Here is a 20,138-nt window from a genome sequence, read left to right on the forward strand (position 1 = left end):
TTTAAAAAGACAAAGTTTTTTCCCCCTTTGACAAACTAGAAAAAAGATCCTTTCCCAACCCAATTGTAAAAAAACGTGGCAGCACGGTGGTGCAGCGGTAGCGCTGCGCCTTCACAGAGTTGATCTGTGTGGAGTTTGCATGTTCTCCCCGTGTTTGCGTGGGTTTTCTCCGGGTGCTCCGGTTCCCCCCACAGCTCCCAAAACATGTCGGTCAGGTCAGTTGGTCGCTGTAAATTGCCCCCAAAACAGTTTAAGAAACTCCAGACATGTGCAGTGTTATTGTTAAGCTAACCGGGCGTTAGCCCTTTTCCCTTCGCTGTTCTAGCAGCAGACGGCTCGATGTTTATAGCAACACATTGATTCAAGAATTAAATTTCTTCCTTTAATAGTAACGATTTCTGTTTATTTTCACTGTACTTGTGCTTTTATGGTTTGTCCTTTAGTTTTGCCTTTCTACTCACTTTTTGTATTGAATTGCACTGAATTGTAGCTCGTTATGCTGTTTTTGTCCCAATTTTAAAACAGATTAGAAAAAGGATCATGCAGTGGCTTTTTCAGGGCGGCTGTGGCTCTGAGGGTAGATGGTCTTCTTGTGATCAGAAGGTTGTGAGTTCGATTCCAGCTTCCTCAGCCACATGTTGAGTTGCCCCGGGGCGGGGCACTTAGCGGCACGCTGCCTCCCAACCTGCTTGTTGGTGTGTAAATGCGACTGTAGTGTGAAGCGCTTTGAGTGATCAACGTGACTAGCAAGGCCCTTCATAAGTTCAGTCTATTTACCTTTGATAAATCCTGTTTTTATACCAAACATAAAGCTGATTTAACACGTTTGGACCTTTTCAGTTCGGACCCTGAAGAAGCCCAAACTTGTTATATCTGGTTTGTTTGTTATAAGAAACAAACAGGTTTTATCAAAGATAAAAGTTACTGTGTGATCTTTATGTTATGATTTAGAATAACGGATTCAAGATAGCATAACAAACTTAACAAAAAAGTGCAATTTAACATGAAAAACTGTAGAAAAGGGAAAAAAGAAGAACAATCCATGAAAGTATGAAAACAGAGAATTTAATCAGAAATCATTTCTGTTTCAGGAAGAAATCGATTCTTAGATGAAGACTTTGTAATAAATATAAAGTTTTTGTGTTGTTGAGCTTATGAGTCGTCTGCTGCTACAAAAGAGAAGGAAAAGGGGCTGGAAATGCCCAATTCGCTTACATTTTAACCAGCTTTACAACAAAACTGCAAATTATGTTCCGTTTAGGATGTTGGTTGTAGGTTCTGTTTGTCAACCTGGATTTAATTCCCAGTCCTGAGGAATCTGCTGCATGTCATTCCTTCTCTCTCCCAATTCCTGTTCAACCCTCTCATTTTCTCTCTTTCTTACATAATTAATAGGTTACTTAATACACACACACACACACACACGCACACACACACACACACACACACACACACACACACACACACACACACACACACACACACCTACACACGCACACACACACACACACACACACGTCCCCTCCATGGGCTGCCACCTTATCGTGGTGGGGGGGTTTGAGTGTCCCAGTGATCCTAGTTGTGCTGTCGGGGCTTCATGCCCCCCAAAGCAGACGGTCCCAGGTGAGGAACCAGACCAAGTGCAGCCCAAACATCCCTCATCATGAATACGACCGTTGGAAACGGATTCACTCAAAGAAATAACTGTTTGGATTAACATAAAAAAATCATGGAAAGATTTTCCTCCTGATTACTTTGCTTTATGTCAGCACTATGTAATTCTGTTATCAAATCAAATGTGTTGGATCAACTTAACTTCTGAGGTTGATTCAACTCATTTACTTTAGTTGGACCCAACTCATTTGCAATGTTTTGGACCAAATAATTGACTTTACTTGATTAAGATGAATGCAAATTTAGTTGAAACCAACTTATTTTACAGTGATACCTTCACACTACTTAATTAAGTTGATCCAACTCGTGAAAATTAAGGTTAGCTCAACAAACATGCTTCATGCTGAAAGAAAGCTATTTAATCATGTGGAAAATCTTTCCATGATTGAATTATGTTAATTCAAAGACATTTTCTTAAGTACAATTAAATTAAGTGTTTTAAGATTGCACTATTTCCAGAAACATTGTATTAATATTATCAATATGATCGAATTTACAACTATGTTTGCCATCTCCTTTGGCAATTCATTTACTAAATTAGGACCAATATTAACAAAGTACCTATTAAAGACTTCAGCAATATCCTCTGTTGTGCTATAGTGTTATGCTTAATACGTATTGGAAAATATCTATCTTTCTTGTTTTTGTAATACTATTAATTGTATTCCAAGTACCCTTAATATCATTACAATATTTGGGCAGTAGCTCATCATAATAATTCTGTTTTTGCTTCCTCAGCACTGTTGTTAACTTATTTCTATATCTTTTATATTTTTCTTCTTCTTCCTGAGTTGGGCACTTAATGAAATCTTTATAACTTGTTTTTCTTCTTACATGCCTTCTCCAAACTCTTTGTCATCCAGGGAGTCAATCTGTTTTTGGATGTTTGTTTAGTGTTGTGCTCCTTTCTGTGTTCATGCCATTAAATCATGAGGCTTCTTACTCAGTCACCTGTCACCTTCATTCCATTTTGTGTTCCAAGTAATAATTTACATATAGAAATGTTTTTCTCAACAATTCATGTCCAATGTTTCCATTTGATTCTTAATCATCTACTGACCCTGTAGATGTTTGAGGCTAATTGTGTCAACGCGACCAGTTTGGCAGCTAAGACTTTAGATTTTGTTAGTATGTGGTCATAGGACTAAAGCTGGCCCTCTGATGATGCACTGATAACTGCTACCTAGATTAGACAGACAGACATATTGCATAAATAATATGTTTTTTATTATTATTCAGTTCCACGGACTGGACTTTTTATATATGTGCTGCTTATTTTTATGTCACTTTGGCTTTGCTCTACCGCCATCTAGTGGCTAAAGAGCAGATCTTCACCTTCTCATTGAGTTTTAATTTGGAAAACTATGTAATATAATTATTATATCAGCTATTAAAGATTTTAGGGATAAATATCAGGTGTAATTACAGATGAAGCTAAAATACAGCAGACTTTATGAACTAACATGCTAAATTCAATGTTAAGCAGAAAAATAATTAAACATGAAACCAAAAATCATTTCTCACACTCTATGGTAAATGTTAGCATTTATTGTGTCTGCAATGTTAGCAGGCTCATTAAAAAGGTATTTTAGAAAAGGCTAAAAAAAGAAAAGTTGGATAATTGGACAAAACTTCAAAGTGTTTGTATCTGTGCAGGACAGAAGGTCAGTGACAAACTCCAGCCCATGACGACCAACCACCCTGCCCTCTTCATGAAGCCAAGCTTACACAGTGCAGCTCTTTCTCTAATGGGCTGACTTAGCTCTTCTGTCAACAGGAAACACTTCCAGAGAAATCATTGAGGAAATTTTCAATCTCTTTAGATGCTAGCTCTTCTTAACAAATATCTAGAATCACCAGCCTTTGCAGTTCCATTTCCAAAATTATAAAACCTACCTCCTCTGCATACTTTACCTCCGATTACAAATGTACTTTTTTAAAATGTCACATATTTTACACTCCCAACAGCATAAACAAATATCCTTTGCAAAACAGCATGCAATGGAGTTTTACATCTTCTCAGCCTTTGAGGAGCTAGCAGAAAGTTTGTTGCATTGTGCCAGAGTACGCTGGTCTGGAGCTTTAGCCACTTTTCAACACCCTTTAGCTTGGGGTTTGCCTGGGGCATTGATTATATTCCCGCAATATCTAAACTTTATATTACAATTCTTACAGACAGGTTGTAAACTGTCCCATAACAACAGATTAAGATTCTTAACAGTGAAATATAACACAGAACAGGTCAACAGGCTTTTATCAACAGGAAAAAGCAAGAAAAGAAAATGACCAAATGGATTTAAATTCTTTATTAATTCCTTCTGAAATTGAGTACATATATACTACTTTGTTTATTTCAATGTATGTATTTTACAGTCAATGGTGTTAACAACAATTAATGATTACAGAAATTCCACAGAAGAAACAAAAATAACTGAACATTACATTAAACCCACAAATGATCTAAAGCACAACGGTGCTCCACATGTTAAAATCAAAATTACTTCTGCTTCTCACCTAATTACGAGAACCAACAGAAACCCAGAAAACACCTTTTACCAACATAAATCATAGGTCACATAATTTGAACAGATTTTAAAGTGTGGATATTCTTCATCTCAAATGACCAGAATTCCGAGCATCAGCAAACTGACAATCAGGATAACAATTGATGCCAGATGGCCTGTACCATCTGATGTCAATATCTTTGGATTAACACCGTTTCTTTGGATTAGTCCACCTGTGTAAAAGAGAAAAGTGAATAAATTTTGTCAAACAATCGCAATATGATATTTGAATTTACAAATCAACAGAATGACAATTTTACCAGTGTTTGGTTGTGCCCCTAGAACTAGTGGTCCAATAGACAGAGCTGCAGAGTCATGATAAGATGCATCCCTCCTGAATCGGGCGTGGTGACCCAGATAGCAGTGCTGTAAAAGAACAACAGCAACATTAGAGACTTCTGCGGGTTTACAACTTAATTGTACATGATAAAGCTGCACCACAAACACAATAAAACTTACAGCTGTGCAGTTGTTGTTTCTCAACAGACACAAGTGGACATTGCAGTGCAAGTAAATCTCTGTGTGGTTGGTGAAGGAGAACATCCTGAAGGAGAAACGAGACACAGTGGAGACACCGTTCTGAATCACCTCTACGGTTCCATCTTCTGGATTAGGACACCTGTGAAGCAGAAGCAGATGCATCAGTTAGACTGTCAGCAAGAAGACACTGAAATAAATTATAAAGAATGACAAGATGGTCTAATTTACTGTGAAGCAATTAGATCCCAGCGGACAGGGTAGTTTGCTTGGTTGACTGGTGTGGCCCAGCAAGAGTCCAGAACTATGGCAAATTGGCGCTGATCCACCCCTTCTGTTCGCACCTCCACGTAAAACATCTCATCAACTTCCAGTTCTATGTTTCCATTAGTGCTGAAGGGAGTGAGGAAACTTTCATCCTCATAGGGGATCATCCTCACACTATATGATCCAGTGCCAGCAGGAAGCTTTTTCCTCAAAATGCTGCAGAAGAAACATTTAATGTGACAACCCTGTTAAATACGTCTGATAGGCTGGCTAAGCTATGCTAATTTGTTTAGAGGATTCAGTTATAGATAATGAATAACTGATTAAGATATAGAAGTAGAACTGGACATAATGGCACAACTAGTTAAAGGAAGCAAACAGAGAAACTGGTATCATCACCTCTCCACAGGGTTGATGCCCACAGCCATTGAGAGAGCTTGAGCCAGAGGGTAAACACAACAGAAATCCAGATGAAGATTCCTCTCACGGTTGATCAAACCTCCATGAGGATCCACATTCCCCTGAATAGTGTTCTCATACATGAAGTGAGTTCCATTGCTCTAAACAGTGAAATGACAGAATGCTATCAATAAAGTTAAGTAACATATTGGAAGCTTTAAAGAAGATGTTCCAGTTCATGAACTTTACCCTAAGAGCTGTCCCACACAGATGGTTGCCATTGTCAAAGTGGAAGACGAGTCGTCCGTCCTGAAGAGTCCCGTTGCAGGAGCTGTCTCGGAGATGGAGAGCACTGGAGTGGAAGCCCGCTTCAAACAGCTGGCAGCGAGATACTGACATGGTACCAGAACTGCTGGAGCATTCGATGTTTGAGTCTGCTCACCAGAGGGAGAAAAACACTTTGAGATTTCGTGATAAACTACACAAACTGATGCAGAAAAGCAAAGATGATGCTTCAAACTTGAACACCGACAGTAAAGCACCAACAAACAAATTATGTTTGGAAAATGACTATCATTACAGTTCTTCGTATAAAAACAGAAGGTTTAAATGGTGTTGCGCTTACCGTAGCTCTCATTGTTGGGTCGATGATGGTGCTCGTCACAGAAACAGCCATACACACCATTTTTCTTACCACACCACTCATGCTCTGCGCAGTCCAGCTGTTCACAGGGGTCCGTCTCAGCTGAGTCAAATATATCAGAAAAGGCCAAGAAAGTTTAAAAACACAAACATTGTGTAAAACCACTCATTGTTCTGACAATGTATTGATACAAATAAGCATACCACAATGCAAATGAGAGCGCCAGTCAGGGATGCTTAGACCCAAATTGGTGCAGGTTTTCTCATAAGCAGAGATGGCTGAACATAGCATGCCATTGGCTGGCGTATAGAGGCAGAGATCGTAAACACAGGAAGTGAAAAATGGTTGTGGGTCAGAATGCAGGTGACAAGAACTGAATGGGCCACTGGTGTTGGTGATGACTCTGCAGAGTTCTGTATATTCTTCTATGAAGCGGCAGTCACTTAGTCCGTCACCAGTACTTTCATCAGTGGATCCGCATCTAGAAAAGTTTTTGGTTATAAACAATTTAGAAACAGATTTTTGTAGAAATGTTTGCAATTGTTGAGATTTTTAGAGTAACCGTAATCACCCTGCTTGGCTTGTCTCAGATTTCCAGCTGTGGCCAAACTGGTTGTCGTTTTTGGCCAAAGTACCGTTGGGCAAAACTTTGTCATCAGTGGGATCACCATTGAAGTTCCCACACATTCCACTGACTCTGTTCTGGTAGTTGCTGCCCATCCTGACCAGTAATATACTAGAGCCATCAAACTGGACTACAACATCGACAGCATCAAACATTATATAACTTCCCTGCCTCATCACCTGACCAAACGTTCCTGCAGTCGTGGGAAGAGAAACCTCAGTCCCATTTACCTGTTATGATGAGAGTTCAGAGAGTAAACCAACTTTGGGGAAAGAAAACAGATTTTTTATCCTGTATTTAAAATAAAACTTACCTTGACTCTCTTGTAAGGTCCGAGCCTGACATGAACACTCTCTGGATGATTTGAGAGGTATATATCAACTGATGACACGAAAGACACAAGGTTGTTTCCTCTGTGTTTGTTGGTGGCCACGACTTTGTACTGAGTTTCACTGCTGCTGTGTCTCAAACTTTCAGTGATGATGTAAGAGCATGATCCCTGAAAATGAGCCAGGGCTCCATCGAAGGTGACGTAATGTGGGTCACCCCATACTGTACAGGTAGACATGGCATCATAACAGCCCAGCTGGCCATCTCTGATGGTGCACTCTTGTGCAGGAGTGCATGATGAGGGACTGCAGATCAGGACATTGGGTGCTTGACATTCACACCGTTGGGAGCAACCGTCTGTCCAGAAGGACTCACCAGCCTGCAAGGTCAGAGAAAAGTTAAAATATCAGGCTTTCTGACAACATTAAGAAGAAATTAAGCTTGAGGTAAGATGGCACAATTTGTTGAACTACTTGCACCATAAAATCATTAGATAACATTGGTGCAGTCATTGCCTTGCAATGGATGGGTGACTTGTGCAGGGTGTACCCCACTTCTCACCCGTTGACCACTGGTGCCATGCACCAGCACTCCAGTTGACCCTACTAGGGACAAATGTGTGAATTTGATGGACGGACGGACGGATGGACAGACTGACTGTAAAGTCATGTTCAATAAATTAGAATATGTGTGTCAATAAGGCTCATTTGTCAGATGCAAAGTACACTATAATGCCGAAAGTATTTGCCCACCCATCCAAATGATCAGGATGGGTGGGCATCCTGATAATTTGGATGCCCATGGAAGTGATTGGAGGTGCTCCAATCACCTCCATGGCCACAGGTGTGTAAATTTAAGCACCTAGCCATGCATAATTTTACAAACACTTGTGAAAGAATGGGTCAGTCTCAGGAGCTCAGTGAATTGCAGTGTAGAGCTTGTAGCCACCTGTGCAACAAATCCAGTCATGAAATTTCCTCGCTCCTAGCTATTCCACAGTCAACAGTCAGCTGTATTATGAAAAAAATGGAAGTGTTTAGGAACAACGGCAACTCAGCCACGAAGTGGAAGGCCACGTAAACTGACGGATTGGGGTCAGTGAATGCTGAAGCACATAGTGCAAAGAGGTCGATGACTTTCTGCAGAGTCAATCATTACAGACCTTCAGACTTCAGGTGCCCTTCAGATTAGGTCAAGAACAGATCACAGAGAGATTCATAGAATGGGTTTCCATGGAGCAGCTGTATCCAAGCCTCCAAGCCATCCATCATCAAGTGCAATGCAAAGCGTCAGATGCAGTGGTGTAGAGAGCACACCGCCATAGGACTCCAGAGCAATGGAGGTGTGTTCTCTGGAGTGACAAATCATCCTTCTCCATCTGGCAATCTGATGGACATGTCTGGGTTTGGTCAGTTGAGAACGGTACTTGTCAGACTGCACTGTGCAAAGTGCAAATTTGGTGGAGAGAGAATTATGGTGTTTGGGGTAGTTTTTCAGGAGCTGGGCTTAGCTCCTTAGTTCCAGTGAAAGGAACTCTGAATGTTTCAGCATTCCAAGACATTTTAGACAATTCCATGATCCCAACTTTGTGGGGAACAGTTTGGAACTGACCCCTTCCTCTTCCAACATGAATGTGCACCAGTGCACAAGGTACTGTCCAAAAAGACATAGATGGCAGAGTCTGGTGTGGATGAACTTGACTGGCCTGCACAGAGCCCTGACCTCAACCCAACACATATTTGGGATGAATTTGAGCAAAGACCGAGACCCAGGCCTTCTCATTCAAAATCAGTACGTGAACTCACAAATGCGCTTCTGGAAGAATGGTCAAAAATACCCATATGGACATGTGGACAGTCTTCCTAGAAGAATAGAAGCTGTTCTAACCAATGGATAGCAGTGGGATGTCACTTAAGCTCATATGAGATTCAAAGCAGGTGAGCGAATACTTCTGGCAATATAGTGTACCTTTGGAAAAATATTTAAGACCCCATCTCTTAATCCACCAGTGCTCTATTGTTCGGCAGGGTCACATTGATCTCAGTCCATTGCAGGGCAACACAGAAACAGACAGGACAAACAACCATGCATGCACACACTAACACCTAATGAGAATTTAGAGAGAACAGTCCTGTTTTTGCACTGTAGAAGAAGCCAGGGTACCTGGAGAGAACCCCTACATGCCCAGGGAGAACATTCAAACTCCATACAGAAAGACCCAGTGTCTATCCAATGCTCTATTTCTTGGAAAACTACGGCCTGTCTTTTATGTTAATTCTGAATTAATGACTACTTCAAAACCTTTCTGAACAGTACATTTGCTAGACATGCCTATAATTTTTTTACTTGCACATCAGTTTGAACAATACTTGTTAATTTACCAAAATAAATTGGAAGTGAAAGAACATGATACTTTCAAATAAATAGAAATTGTACCAAATGATGAATTAGATTTGTGGAGTTCCACAGATCTCTTCTTGATATTTGGGCTAATCCTTCATTTTGCTATGTCATTATGTTTTAGTTGTTGACTTGAAATGCAACAACTCAAATGGACATGAATATTTCAATGCCCCATGAAAGTGTTTTTTAGGACTCAGGGTGCATTCACACTGCAGCCTGAAGTACCCAATTCCGATTTTTTGGCAATTCCGATGTTTTTGCCGGGGCCGTTCACACTGCCACACATATGCAACCTGTATGTGTTCTGCAGTCTGAGCGGGCAAACAACCTGAAAGTATTCTGCATGCGCAGTAGAGGGCGCAATAGCGTCAGCGTTCTCAGTGTTCTGCCAACTGCCATAAAAAGAAGAAGTGCTCAGGGTTTGCAGAAGTAAACATGGAGGCTAACGGTGGAGCTTAGCTTACACATCTGAAGTTGTTGTCCAACCAGAGCAGGACATTAACAATTTAATCCTCATTATAGTCCGTCAAAGTTCTCGTTTTTCTTCCCGCTTGCGCGTATCAAGAGGCAGAACAGTGAGATTTGTTGAGTATCAGTGACGTTCATTTCGGACGAATGCGGCCTGGATGTTAGGTCACATTTGAATCGGATACTTATCGGATATGGGTTGCATTCGAAAAGAATCCGACCTGTGCTGTTCACACTGCCATGAAAAGATCAGATACAGGTTGCATTACGTTAAAAAAATCGGAATTGGGTCAATTCAGGCTGCAGTGTGAACGCACCCTTAGATTTCAACTTTCAGAGCTAACTTGATGAAGAATAAAGTTACATGAAATGACCTACATTGAAATAGAATCCATCATATTGGCAGCCACAACTTTCCACAGGGACACAGTTTGATCCACTCCTGGAAAAACCTTCATCACAGAAACATCCCTCAGAGCAAACATGGTCACAGGCAGCATTGATGCTGCTGGCACAGGTGTTGCCACAGTCTGTTCCACACAGCTCATAATGACTGTTGGCTGGGCACTCAATACCTTTACACATGAGGGAAAACAGATTGAAGAGAGTTCAAACTTTTGAGGAACATGCTTGTTTGATGGATTACTTTAATAGCACATTACCTTCCATACTCACTGCAAGTGGTGCTTTCCCTCCAAGGGTAGATTCGAACATTAGCATACTGACAGGCACTGACGTATGTCTCAATAGCCCTGCATAAAAGATCACTGCCTTGACTTCCCGACACGCAGACATCAAAGACGCAGTCATTGAAATACGGTGCTGGATCCACCTCCTCGTGGCAGAAGCTGAAGGGGCCGTCAGCTGCCTGAATCACCTCGCACTGAGCCCTGGCAGATCGGTCATCATTGCATTGTGCACATGAAGAGCCACAGCCATCACTACAGGTGTAGTTCCCAGGAACCTTCCAAGCTGCCCCAAAAACATCTGTTGAGTTGACCCAATTTCCTGTTGGGGTGTGGAAGTCATCATTTGGATTTCCATTGAAGTTTCCACAAAGTCCACACATGTTTCCTCTGATGAAGAGAAGATAATTTGAATAAAATTTAATGCAACTGAATAACGATGAGAGACTCAATCAAAGGCAGGAAAACACAACAGTATTACAAAAGTATTGAAAATAAATAGGACAAAACATGTTTAAATAGGTATTTTCAGTCGCAAACTTGCTAGCTGTGTTGGTAAAATGTCCTTAACAAGCTTGTTAGGTTGCAGGCGATAGTTCTAAAATATCATTGCAAAGCTAGTTAGCAACATTTGAATCTAAGGTTGTGAGCTTCTGACAATAGCCAAGTAAAAGCTTTTCAAATAAGATCAAATTTGATCAGATATACTTTATTGATCACCTAATTGGGAAGTTTTTGGGCAGTGGTGGGTTGGCATACAGAAAACAAACAAAAATCCTCTGCAAAACTAAAGTACAAAATATAATGTACATTTTACAATAAAACTGCAATCTAAAAAATTTACAAACATTCAATCTCTCTATACTATTTAAACAGTCCTAAATGTGCATAAAATTGAGTAAAATGACATTGAACATAATGAGACTTAAGTTGTGTGAAAGAGTAGATAGGCTACCTGTAGTCTGGAGATACAGAAATGGACACTGTGCTACTTCCATCATACATGACGCTCAGTCCAAAGTCTGTTTTGACAAATGTTTGGGATCCACTTCCAAAAATAGACAGACCTCCATTGAAGACCACAGGCAGGTTTCTTGTGATTCCATTCAACTGTGAAAAAGAAAGTATTTCATGGAGGATGTTCATGAAATGAATCCTCTATGTACATATATGATACAGACATTCCAGAATTTAACAGTTTATGAGGTTGTGACAAGAATAAATGTTTGGCATTTTAAAAGTACTTTCCAATCTACTTCATACAGTTTAATCATCAGCAGCACTCTTTTATCAGCAAAAGGTTGACTTACATCCACAGTACCCTTCTTGTCTCTTGACATACGCACTTGATAGCCAAAGATATCTACAAAAACTTCAGCCGTGATTGAAACTGGCAGTCCAAACCACGGTTCATTCTTTGCTTCTACAGAAAACTGATGAAGGTCCACAGTGTCATTGCAAACTGTTGCCAGAACATAGCGGCAGGTTCCCTGGAAGTCGTAGGCCTTGCCATCAAAGGTCAGGTAGTGAGGGTCTCCAGAGGCAGAGCAGGTGCCATGAGGGTTGGGATGGCAGCCAAACTCACCATCCACAACATTGCAAGACTCCTGAGGTCCACATGTTTTTGGCAAACATTGGACTATACCAGTTACACCATTACAGGTGCAAAAGCTCTGACATTCTTCCCCGTCCCAAAACTGTTCACCAGCTTGCCGGTAGCGTCCATCATGAAAGCATCCACAGGATGTTGGAGGCACACACTGGTTACCATTGAGGACAAACCCATCATTACACTGGCACCCCTCCTGACACTGAGTGTCACAGGTGAAGGGGAAGGAGAGGCTGGGGCAGGAAGACGGACATGAACTTCCACAGAGTTCATAATGGCTGTTTGATGGACAGGTTAGTTCTGTTGGGGGGGCACAAAGGCAAAAGAAGTAAAAAGTGATGAATATGTTCATTTTACAAGCATCTCTATCAAATGTGGTTCTAGAACTTACCACAGCCAGTTGCATTCCTCCACTGTCCCAGGGATACACTGTTATGTTGACACATTAGTGCATAATCTCGTAGGACCTCACATAGTGTTGATGTTGGATCATCGGAGCGTTGGAGGATTTCTACACATGCATCTACCTGCTGCCATGGGTTCACTGCAGCCCAGCATGATGTAAATGGTCCAGTGGGTGAAGTAAGAACTCCACAGTACTCGGTGGAATTGAAATTAGTTGTAGAGTTATGAGGTCTGTTTTCCACACAGTGATCTGCTAGGGAGCCATCTCGCCAACTGTCCCCAAACACCTGGGGGTCACTGACCAGAGTGCCATTGGGTGTACGGAAATCATCATGCTGGTCAGCATTGTAGTTTCCACAAAGTCCACCTAATAAACCACTGTAGACACCTGGTGCAGTGACACGGACAAAGTGAGGCCAGACAGTCTGCAGAGTTACACCAAAGTCTGTGCGAACGATGACACTGTGAGTGCTGCTTTGGAAGATGCGGATTCTGTTGGACCCAGAGCTGAATGGCAGTCTGATCAGCTGGCCATCAACCTTTAACAAATTAAAACAAAACACTTTTAGAAATTTCCGGTGCAGATTTGCAAAACTCTTGAAATGTGTAGAGGAATTCTCAAAAACATAACATTCAAGTCATATACTTAAAAAAAAATTCAACGTAATAATTGTTTGCAGACATTATGTGAAAAGTTTATTCACTACAAATGTTGAAAATCATTAATTCAATTGAGCCAAGAAAATGTTACTAATTTTTTCTCCTTTGCTTATTTTACATATGTCCACTCAGGATAATTTTTCAAACTGGCTGCAATAAAATACAAATTATTTAGCTCCTGCACTAAAGGGATTGAATGTATTAATAATGAACCCAAGTTCTGTTTATGCATTACATGGAGTCCAAAATCGTATACTGTTTTCAAAATTTGTTTTGTGTGTGAACATTAGTTGTCTTACTTCACTAACATAAGAAAACAGATGCTACTCTTCATTTCATGTTGTTTTATATGTAGATATGTATTTGTCACTCACCTTAACAGTGCTATTACTTGTCATCTCAATATCAACTTGTGATCCTTTTGCCTCAAACTTTAGCACATTGGAGAAACCCTGTGGCCCCTGTGGAACTTTTTCCACAGTAACCATGAAGTGCGAGTGATTAGAGGATCCCATAACTTTGGCAAGGGTCAAGCGACATGCTCCTGGGTACTGGTACATCACTCCATCAAATGTATGATATGATCCTGGGCCTCTGATCCAACATGTTGCAAAGCTGTTTGGTGTGCACCCTCTTACTCCATTCTCCACCCTGCAGGACTCATGTTGACCACAGCTGTGAGAGCTGCAAGTCATGGATCCATAGCTGCATGTACAGCGCCTCCCACAGTCTGCATCCAGTATGACAGTTTCTCCTGAGCGGTAGTAGTGACCCTCAAAGCTGCAGCCACAGTCAGCATGAGGGACACAGACCCCTCCACTCAGGATGTAGCCTGAATTGCAGACACAGCTCTCTTGATCAGGCAGGGGGCAGTTGTCAGTGGAATTGGGATTGACACATGTAGGTGGACATCCTGTACCCTGGGCCTCAAAGTGGCTATTGGCTGGGCAGGGGATTTCTAAACACAAGAAACATTTATTCTCAAACTTTGAATATTTAACACCACTTACTTTTAAAATTGAGACTAGCAGACATACCACAGAAGCCAGGACGCCGCCAGCTTTGAGGCTGGATCCCATTTTGTTGACACTGACTTGAGTAGACATTTAGGGCTTGGCACAGAATGGGCTGATACCCTTCACTGACACAGAGATCATACACACAGCTGTCTACAAAAAATCCTGGAGGGAGTTGTTGATGGCATTCAGCAAACGGTCCTGTGCTGTTCTCCAGAATACCACAGTGAGCAGAGTTTCTGTACAGTGCTGCCTCAGATTCTGTGCAGCCGGCACAGGCCAGACCTTCACACTGAGGGTCACAACCAGGCTCATCATCACCAGATGCTTTCCAGCTGTTGGCAAAAACCACATCAGAGCTCACCACTTCACCTTGACGGGTTCTAAAGTCATCTTCAGGGTGATTGTTGAAGTTTCCACAGAGTCCACACGTGCTATTTTGGTAAGTGTAGGGCACACTGATCCGGACATATAAGTACTTGTCATATGACACCATCAGGCCAAAGTCAGTGCTGACGATCACAGAGAAACCTGACTGATAAACCTGGATAGAGCCGTTTCTGAGGGAAAACGGAACTGTTGCAAAACTTCCATTGACCTGTAAGGATGACAATAAAAATAGTTACAAATATAAACACAATAAAAAAATTTAACATCTGTTTTACAGAAAGTAAGAAATTCCTGTTACCTTGGCCTGACTCTGATCTCCTTTAACCAGCTCAATAGTTTCATCATGAACAAAGACTTTGACCAGTTGTGTCCATGAAACATGCCTGCTGCCCTGATGCCCGTTCTTCCCCTCCACTCTATAGTAGGGCAGTCCGTTCTGACACTGCTCTGACAGGACGTAAGTGCATGTGCCTTGAAAGTGAAACACTGAGTTGTCAAAGGTGTAGTAATGTGGATCTCCACTGACGGTGCAGGTTTGTCTTTGTACTGTCTGGCAGGAGTACTGAAAGGCAGCTGGCCGACAGATTTGGGAAAAGGAGCAGGGATTGTTGGAGCATTGCAGCCCTTGGTTGGTGCAGGTGCACTTCTGTGCACAGGTGCTGTCACTCCAGAAAGAGTCGCCAAGTTGAACAGGCTGACCTTTAAACAAGGAAAGAACAAGAGTCATTTCAAGGCTGCTTTAATGGTGAATTAGTTTGTGGTGTTTCTGACATCACATCTAGAATTGTCAGAAAAATGAATGGGTGAAAGTAAAAAAATTAAACTACTGGCGTAGGGGATGAGTTGAACTCAGCCTAGGTGTCCACTGTCTTTTGTGTTCTGGGCATTTTCTGAATGTTAGGGTCAGGTGTAGCTTCTCTTTTGTGATAGCCTGGGTGGAACAGCTTTGCGTAGGGATCAGGCGTTGTTTGGGTGATTTTGGTTCAGATTCTGATTCCCTATGTAGTCTTTGGTATCTAGTGGCTCTGGTTTTGTTTTGAGGCAGTGTCAGGGGGTCTGTGTGGTTTGGATGGTCTGGCCTGGGTTGTTTCGGGATGTGATGGACTTGACTTCACGGTGGATTTTGGTTTTCACTGTGTGCACTTTTTGCTCCTGATGGTTGTGGGCTTTCTTGAAAAGGTGTTTTTTGGCTGCTGTAGGGATGTGCTCCTGGATATTGATGTCGTGGAGTGTTTTTTCCAGGGGGGTGCGCTTTTGCAGGGGTGTTTTGATTTTTTGGGCTTGGTGAAATGCATCTACACAATGTGGGATTTGTGTGCAGCTCTTGTTTTGAGACATGCCTTACCTGATATGAATCACATTTTATGACATGACTATTATTCTGCATGGTTATTCTGCTAAAAATAGCCATCAGAAGATGGGTACACTCTGGTTATAAAGGGATGAACATGGTCAGCTACTATACTCAGGTAGGCTGTGGTGTTGACACTCTGATCAATTGGTACTAATGAGTCCAAAGTGTGCCAGGAAAATATCCTCCACACCATTGCACCACCACCACTCTGAACCGTTGATAAAATCCATGTTTTCATGTTGCTGACATTAAATTCTGACCCAACTATCCGAATGTTGCAGCTGAAATCGAGACTCATCAGACCAGGCAATGTTTTTTTCAATCCTCTTTGTTCCAATTTTGGTGAGCCTGTGTGAATTGTAGCCTCAGTTTCCTGTTTTTAGCTAACAGGAGTGACACCCAGTGTGGTCGTCTGCTGCTGTAGCCCATCCGCCTCAAGGTTCAACATGTTGTGCATTCAATGATGCTCTACTGCATACTTCGGTTGTAACGAGTGGTTATTTGACTTTCTGTTGTCGTTCCATCAGCTCGAACCAGTCTGGCCATTCTCCTCTGACCTCTTGCATCAACAAGGCATTTGCACCCACAGAACTGCTGCTCACTGAATATTTTCTCTTTTTGGACCATTCTCTGTAAACCCTAGAGATGGTTGTGTGTTAAAATCCCAGTAGGTCAGCAGTTTGTGAAATACTCAGACCAGCCCGTATGGCACCAATCACCTTTCTTCCCCATTCTGATGCTCGGTTTGAACTGCAGCAGATCGTCTTGGCCATGTCTACATGCCTAAAGGTATTGAGTTGCTGCCATGTGATTGGTTTATTCGACATTTGCGTTGATGAGCAATATATATGGGTGATTCTATAATTGGAGATACATTTGGCACTTCAAGAAATGACAAAAAAAAACTTTTCATTTCTTAAAAATTTTCTTAGGTAGTCTATTGAAAAGGCATTAAACTTTAAAAAAATCTGTAATTGCCAAACATTAGCTACATATTTTATAATCTTTTCTCAGAAAAAACGTATATTTTGCGGTATGTTATGTCAACTCTGTTACGGACAATATAGACAGTGAGTGAAAAAAACAATAAATTCTAGCAGACTAAAATATTTTTATTCCATTACACCAAGTGTCCTACTACCCAAATACTTTAAATGGAGATGTTTTACTTAAAAATACATTTTAAACAATCAAAAGATACTCAACTTTTCACAGAGTTGTTCGCATAGGGTCAAACGTTTTTCATTAAAACTCATTGAAAACCATCATTCTTTTAGAAATAAAATTGGTCAGTAATACTAAATCACAGCAGAAGTCAACCAACAATGTATATGGTGCTCTAGACAACAGTTTTCCTTTTTTTTTTGGTGAAAGTATGTCATAAACATGTCAACTCTGTTACCTAACAGAGTTGGTGTTGGTAACAGAATTGACAGGACCATAATAATTTAGAACTGAAAACTCTGTTACTGTCAACTCTGTTACCCTATTTGGTAACAGAGTTGACAGTAACAGAATTGACAATTTCAAACATTTTTATTAAAAACTCCACTTGTGAGTAGAAATTGTGAAAAAACATGACACCACTGAGATAATGGTTTAAAAACCATTAAAAAAACTTGTCTCTGATCAAAAATCTGTTGTATTTTTCTCATGATTCTTTGGTAACAAGATTGACGTTGAAAACGATAACACCTGGTGATTGTGATTTTTAAACTAAAATATTTCCCAGAGAATGGCACATAGACCTCTGTGTGTTTCAGGTCTTATCAGTAAAAGTAAATGACTTAATTTTATGCAGTTTATATAGCCGTAGAAGGCAATTTCCCAGATTTACAGGGACAAAACCATATGGTAACAGAGTTGACAAAAAATTCTCGGACACATATTTTTTCAAAAATAAGGGTATTTTGAGTTAATTTAATGTGATGTTGTTATTAAATTGACCTTTTAGGCAGTTTAAAAAAGACAGAAAAAACAAATTCACCAAAGAAAAATAATAAAACATAGGTTTTTGCATCATTTTTCAGGTTAATAAAAAAGACAGTACCCAACTCGGACGACAAGAAATCTTGGTTTTTCAGCTATATAAAACAATTTTAAATGTATTTACTTAAATGTTTTTACTTGTTAAATATTATGATCCATTAAAATGAGTAATAAATTACGAAAACATTTAAAAATTGAAATATTTTAATATACCAGACCAAAAATAATGACTCTGGACATCAAATGTATCTGCAATTATAGAATGACCCATATATATATATATATATATATATATATATATATATATATATATATATATATATATATATATATATATATATATATATATATATATATATATATATATATATATATATATATATAAACTGAAGAGTTTTAACCCTTGTGTTTACAAATGGTGTCCAACCGACCCCACACATGTAAAACTTGTATCATTTGCAACAGTCCTCCATGTTTGCCTGAGTCCTTGCACGCACAAGGGTTAATAGCTTTGCTGTTCTACCATGAAACACAGATTGGAGTTGTACCTTATATTCCTGATACATGTGTTCATTGTTATAAAAAGGTACGCTATGTGACTGTGTTCTTACCACTGAAATTGCACCCTATTGATCCATGATCGACATGGAAGGCCCAGCGTCCGGGTACATTGACATTACTGCCAAGACGAAAAACTGAGTTTGGTCCGGTTGCCTGACTAGAGAGTGATCCAGGGATGGTGAAGTGATGAGGGGAATTGATGGTGTCATATCCAGCCTGGAAATGTGCATAGATATAGAAGTTGTTTATATTTCATGTAAACATATATCTGCTGGACCAAGACAAGGCAAGTAAAAGTAGTTTAGTATATGAACATCTAACCTGTACAGGCATTGATGTGGAGGCTATTGACCCATAATTCATCAGCACAAATGAATAATGGCCATTGGTAGTCAAGACTGCCTGAAAGGTTGTTTGCTGGGAAAAATAAGTGTATTTATTGGAGATTAATTTGCAGATTATACATAGTTTGTTTTATTTGTAGATCAAATAGGTGTCATCAGTTAAAAACAGATCACTTACTGTTCCAGTCATTGAATAATAGGCAACTTCATGCCATGTTGCTATAAAGATCCAGTTGGCCTGAAAGTTAAGAGCTGGGAAGTACGTGTTGATGTCCTGTGTAACTTGCTGGAGAAGAGAGCCGTTGGTGTACTGAACATAGTAGATATCACCATTGCCTCTGTTGTCTAAATCAGTCCAGAACGGAGCAATGACGTCTCTGGTTCCATACATTGGAAAATGTTGAGGAGTATAACTTGACCATGGATAATCAAAGGTCAGATGTCCGTTCAGATTCACCTGAAAAAAAGAAAATATAAATTAGGTATCACTATTGATACTATTTTGTAAACATATACAAAAGTGAGGTGACATACATAAATCTGAGGGTAAGACTGCCCGAAATACTTAAAGGATCGTAGGAGAGGAATTCTAGGTGAGCTTCCATCATCTGATCCAGACATTATTGTTCCACCAATTGGATAGAGGGGTCCTAGAAAATACAAGAGAGAACTTGATTAAATTAGACTCTTTTTGGATAAAAAAATAAATCTAAAAGTGTCAATGTTGTAACACAACACAGAATGCAAGGTGACATGGATACTTTGTCTCACTTAGGCTATTAAAAACAAATTTCATTGATCATCAAGCCAAGATAACTGTCAGAAATAAAACCTGTTTGATATGAATGGAAAGATTTAGACAATTACATTCATTGCAATTTTATTTATTTATTTTTTTTTTGCGTGACTCTCTTAGTTTTAAACCAATAACTCGTTAATCTGTTAAACTATATTTTCCTTTTAGTTAAAAGATCAACAACAGTAAGATCAGACAGAAAAAAAATTAAGTTAGCTGTCAATAAGAAAAGAGCTGTTTTGTGTGTGGCAAGACTTTAAAACATTACTTTGACTGGAATGACAACTATTTTTACAATGTAATATACAAGTTTGCCAATCTAGTCATACATAATTTAATGAAAGCAATAAACAAAAAATCAAAGCATAGCTTTAAACTTCAATTTTGTGTGTGGCAAGACTATTTAAACTATTCATTTGTTTAAAATGACTAACATAATGTATCAATTAATGAAAAAATAAATCAATAATGAAAAAAA

The 20,138-nt window shown here is 39.9% G+C and overlaps 1 protein-coding gene across 1 annotated transcript; it reads right to left on the reverse strand.

Moving 5' to 3' along the window:
- Nucleotides 1-4,289: 4,289 nt before the first annotated feature.
- Nucleotides 4,290-19,255, reverse strand: LOC106907864 (alpha-tectorin-like). Its single transcript, XM_088001080.1, has 20 exons — nt 19,043-19,255; nt 18,571-18,736; nt 14,915-15,315; nt 14,248-14,824; nt 13,585-14,168; nt 12,537-13,089; nt 11,847-12,445; nt 11,492-11,646; nt 10,526-10,926; nt 10,229-10,425; nt 6,963-7,358; nt 6,596-6,879; nt 6,228-6,505; nt 6,007-6,126; nt 5,631-5,815; nt 5,382-5,542; nt 4,947-5,198; nt 4,662-4,857; nt 4,499-4,604; nt 4,290-4,411 (listed from the first exon to the last, which is right to left on the reverse strand). Exons 1-20 carry the CDS (start codon nt 19,253-19,255, stop codon nt 4,290-4,292), a joined length of 5,946 nt encoding a protein of 1,981 aa, XP_087857206.1.
- Nucleotides 19,256-20,138: the final 883 nt, after the last annotated feature.

The sequence above is a fragment of the Poecilia mexicana genome, unplaced genomic scaffold, assembly GCF_051168715.1.
Source record: "Poecilia mexicana isolate PSO_F unplaced genomic scaffold, ASM5116871v1 scaffold_19, whole genome shotgun sequence".
NCBI classification, from domain to species: Eukaryota; Metazoa; Chordata; class Actinopteri; order Cyprinodontiformes; family Poeciliidae; genus Poecilia; species Poecilia mexicana.

Coding starts and splice junctions, on each gene's coding strand:
- LOC106907864 (XM_088001080.1), bottom strand. CDS start 19,255: ATGTATGGAACCAGAGACGTCATTGCTCCGTTCTGGACTGATTTAGAC. Junction 4,858..4,946: donor TGGGATCTAATTGCTTCACA/GTAAATTAGACC, acceptor TCTGCTTCACAG/GTGTCCTAATCCAGAAGATG. Junction 4,605..4,661: donor TTGTGGTGCAGCTTTATCAT/GTACAATTAAGT, acceptor GTTCTTTTACAG/CACTGCTATCTGGGTCACCA.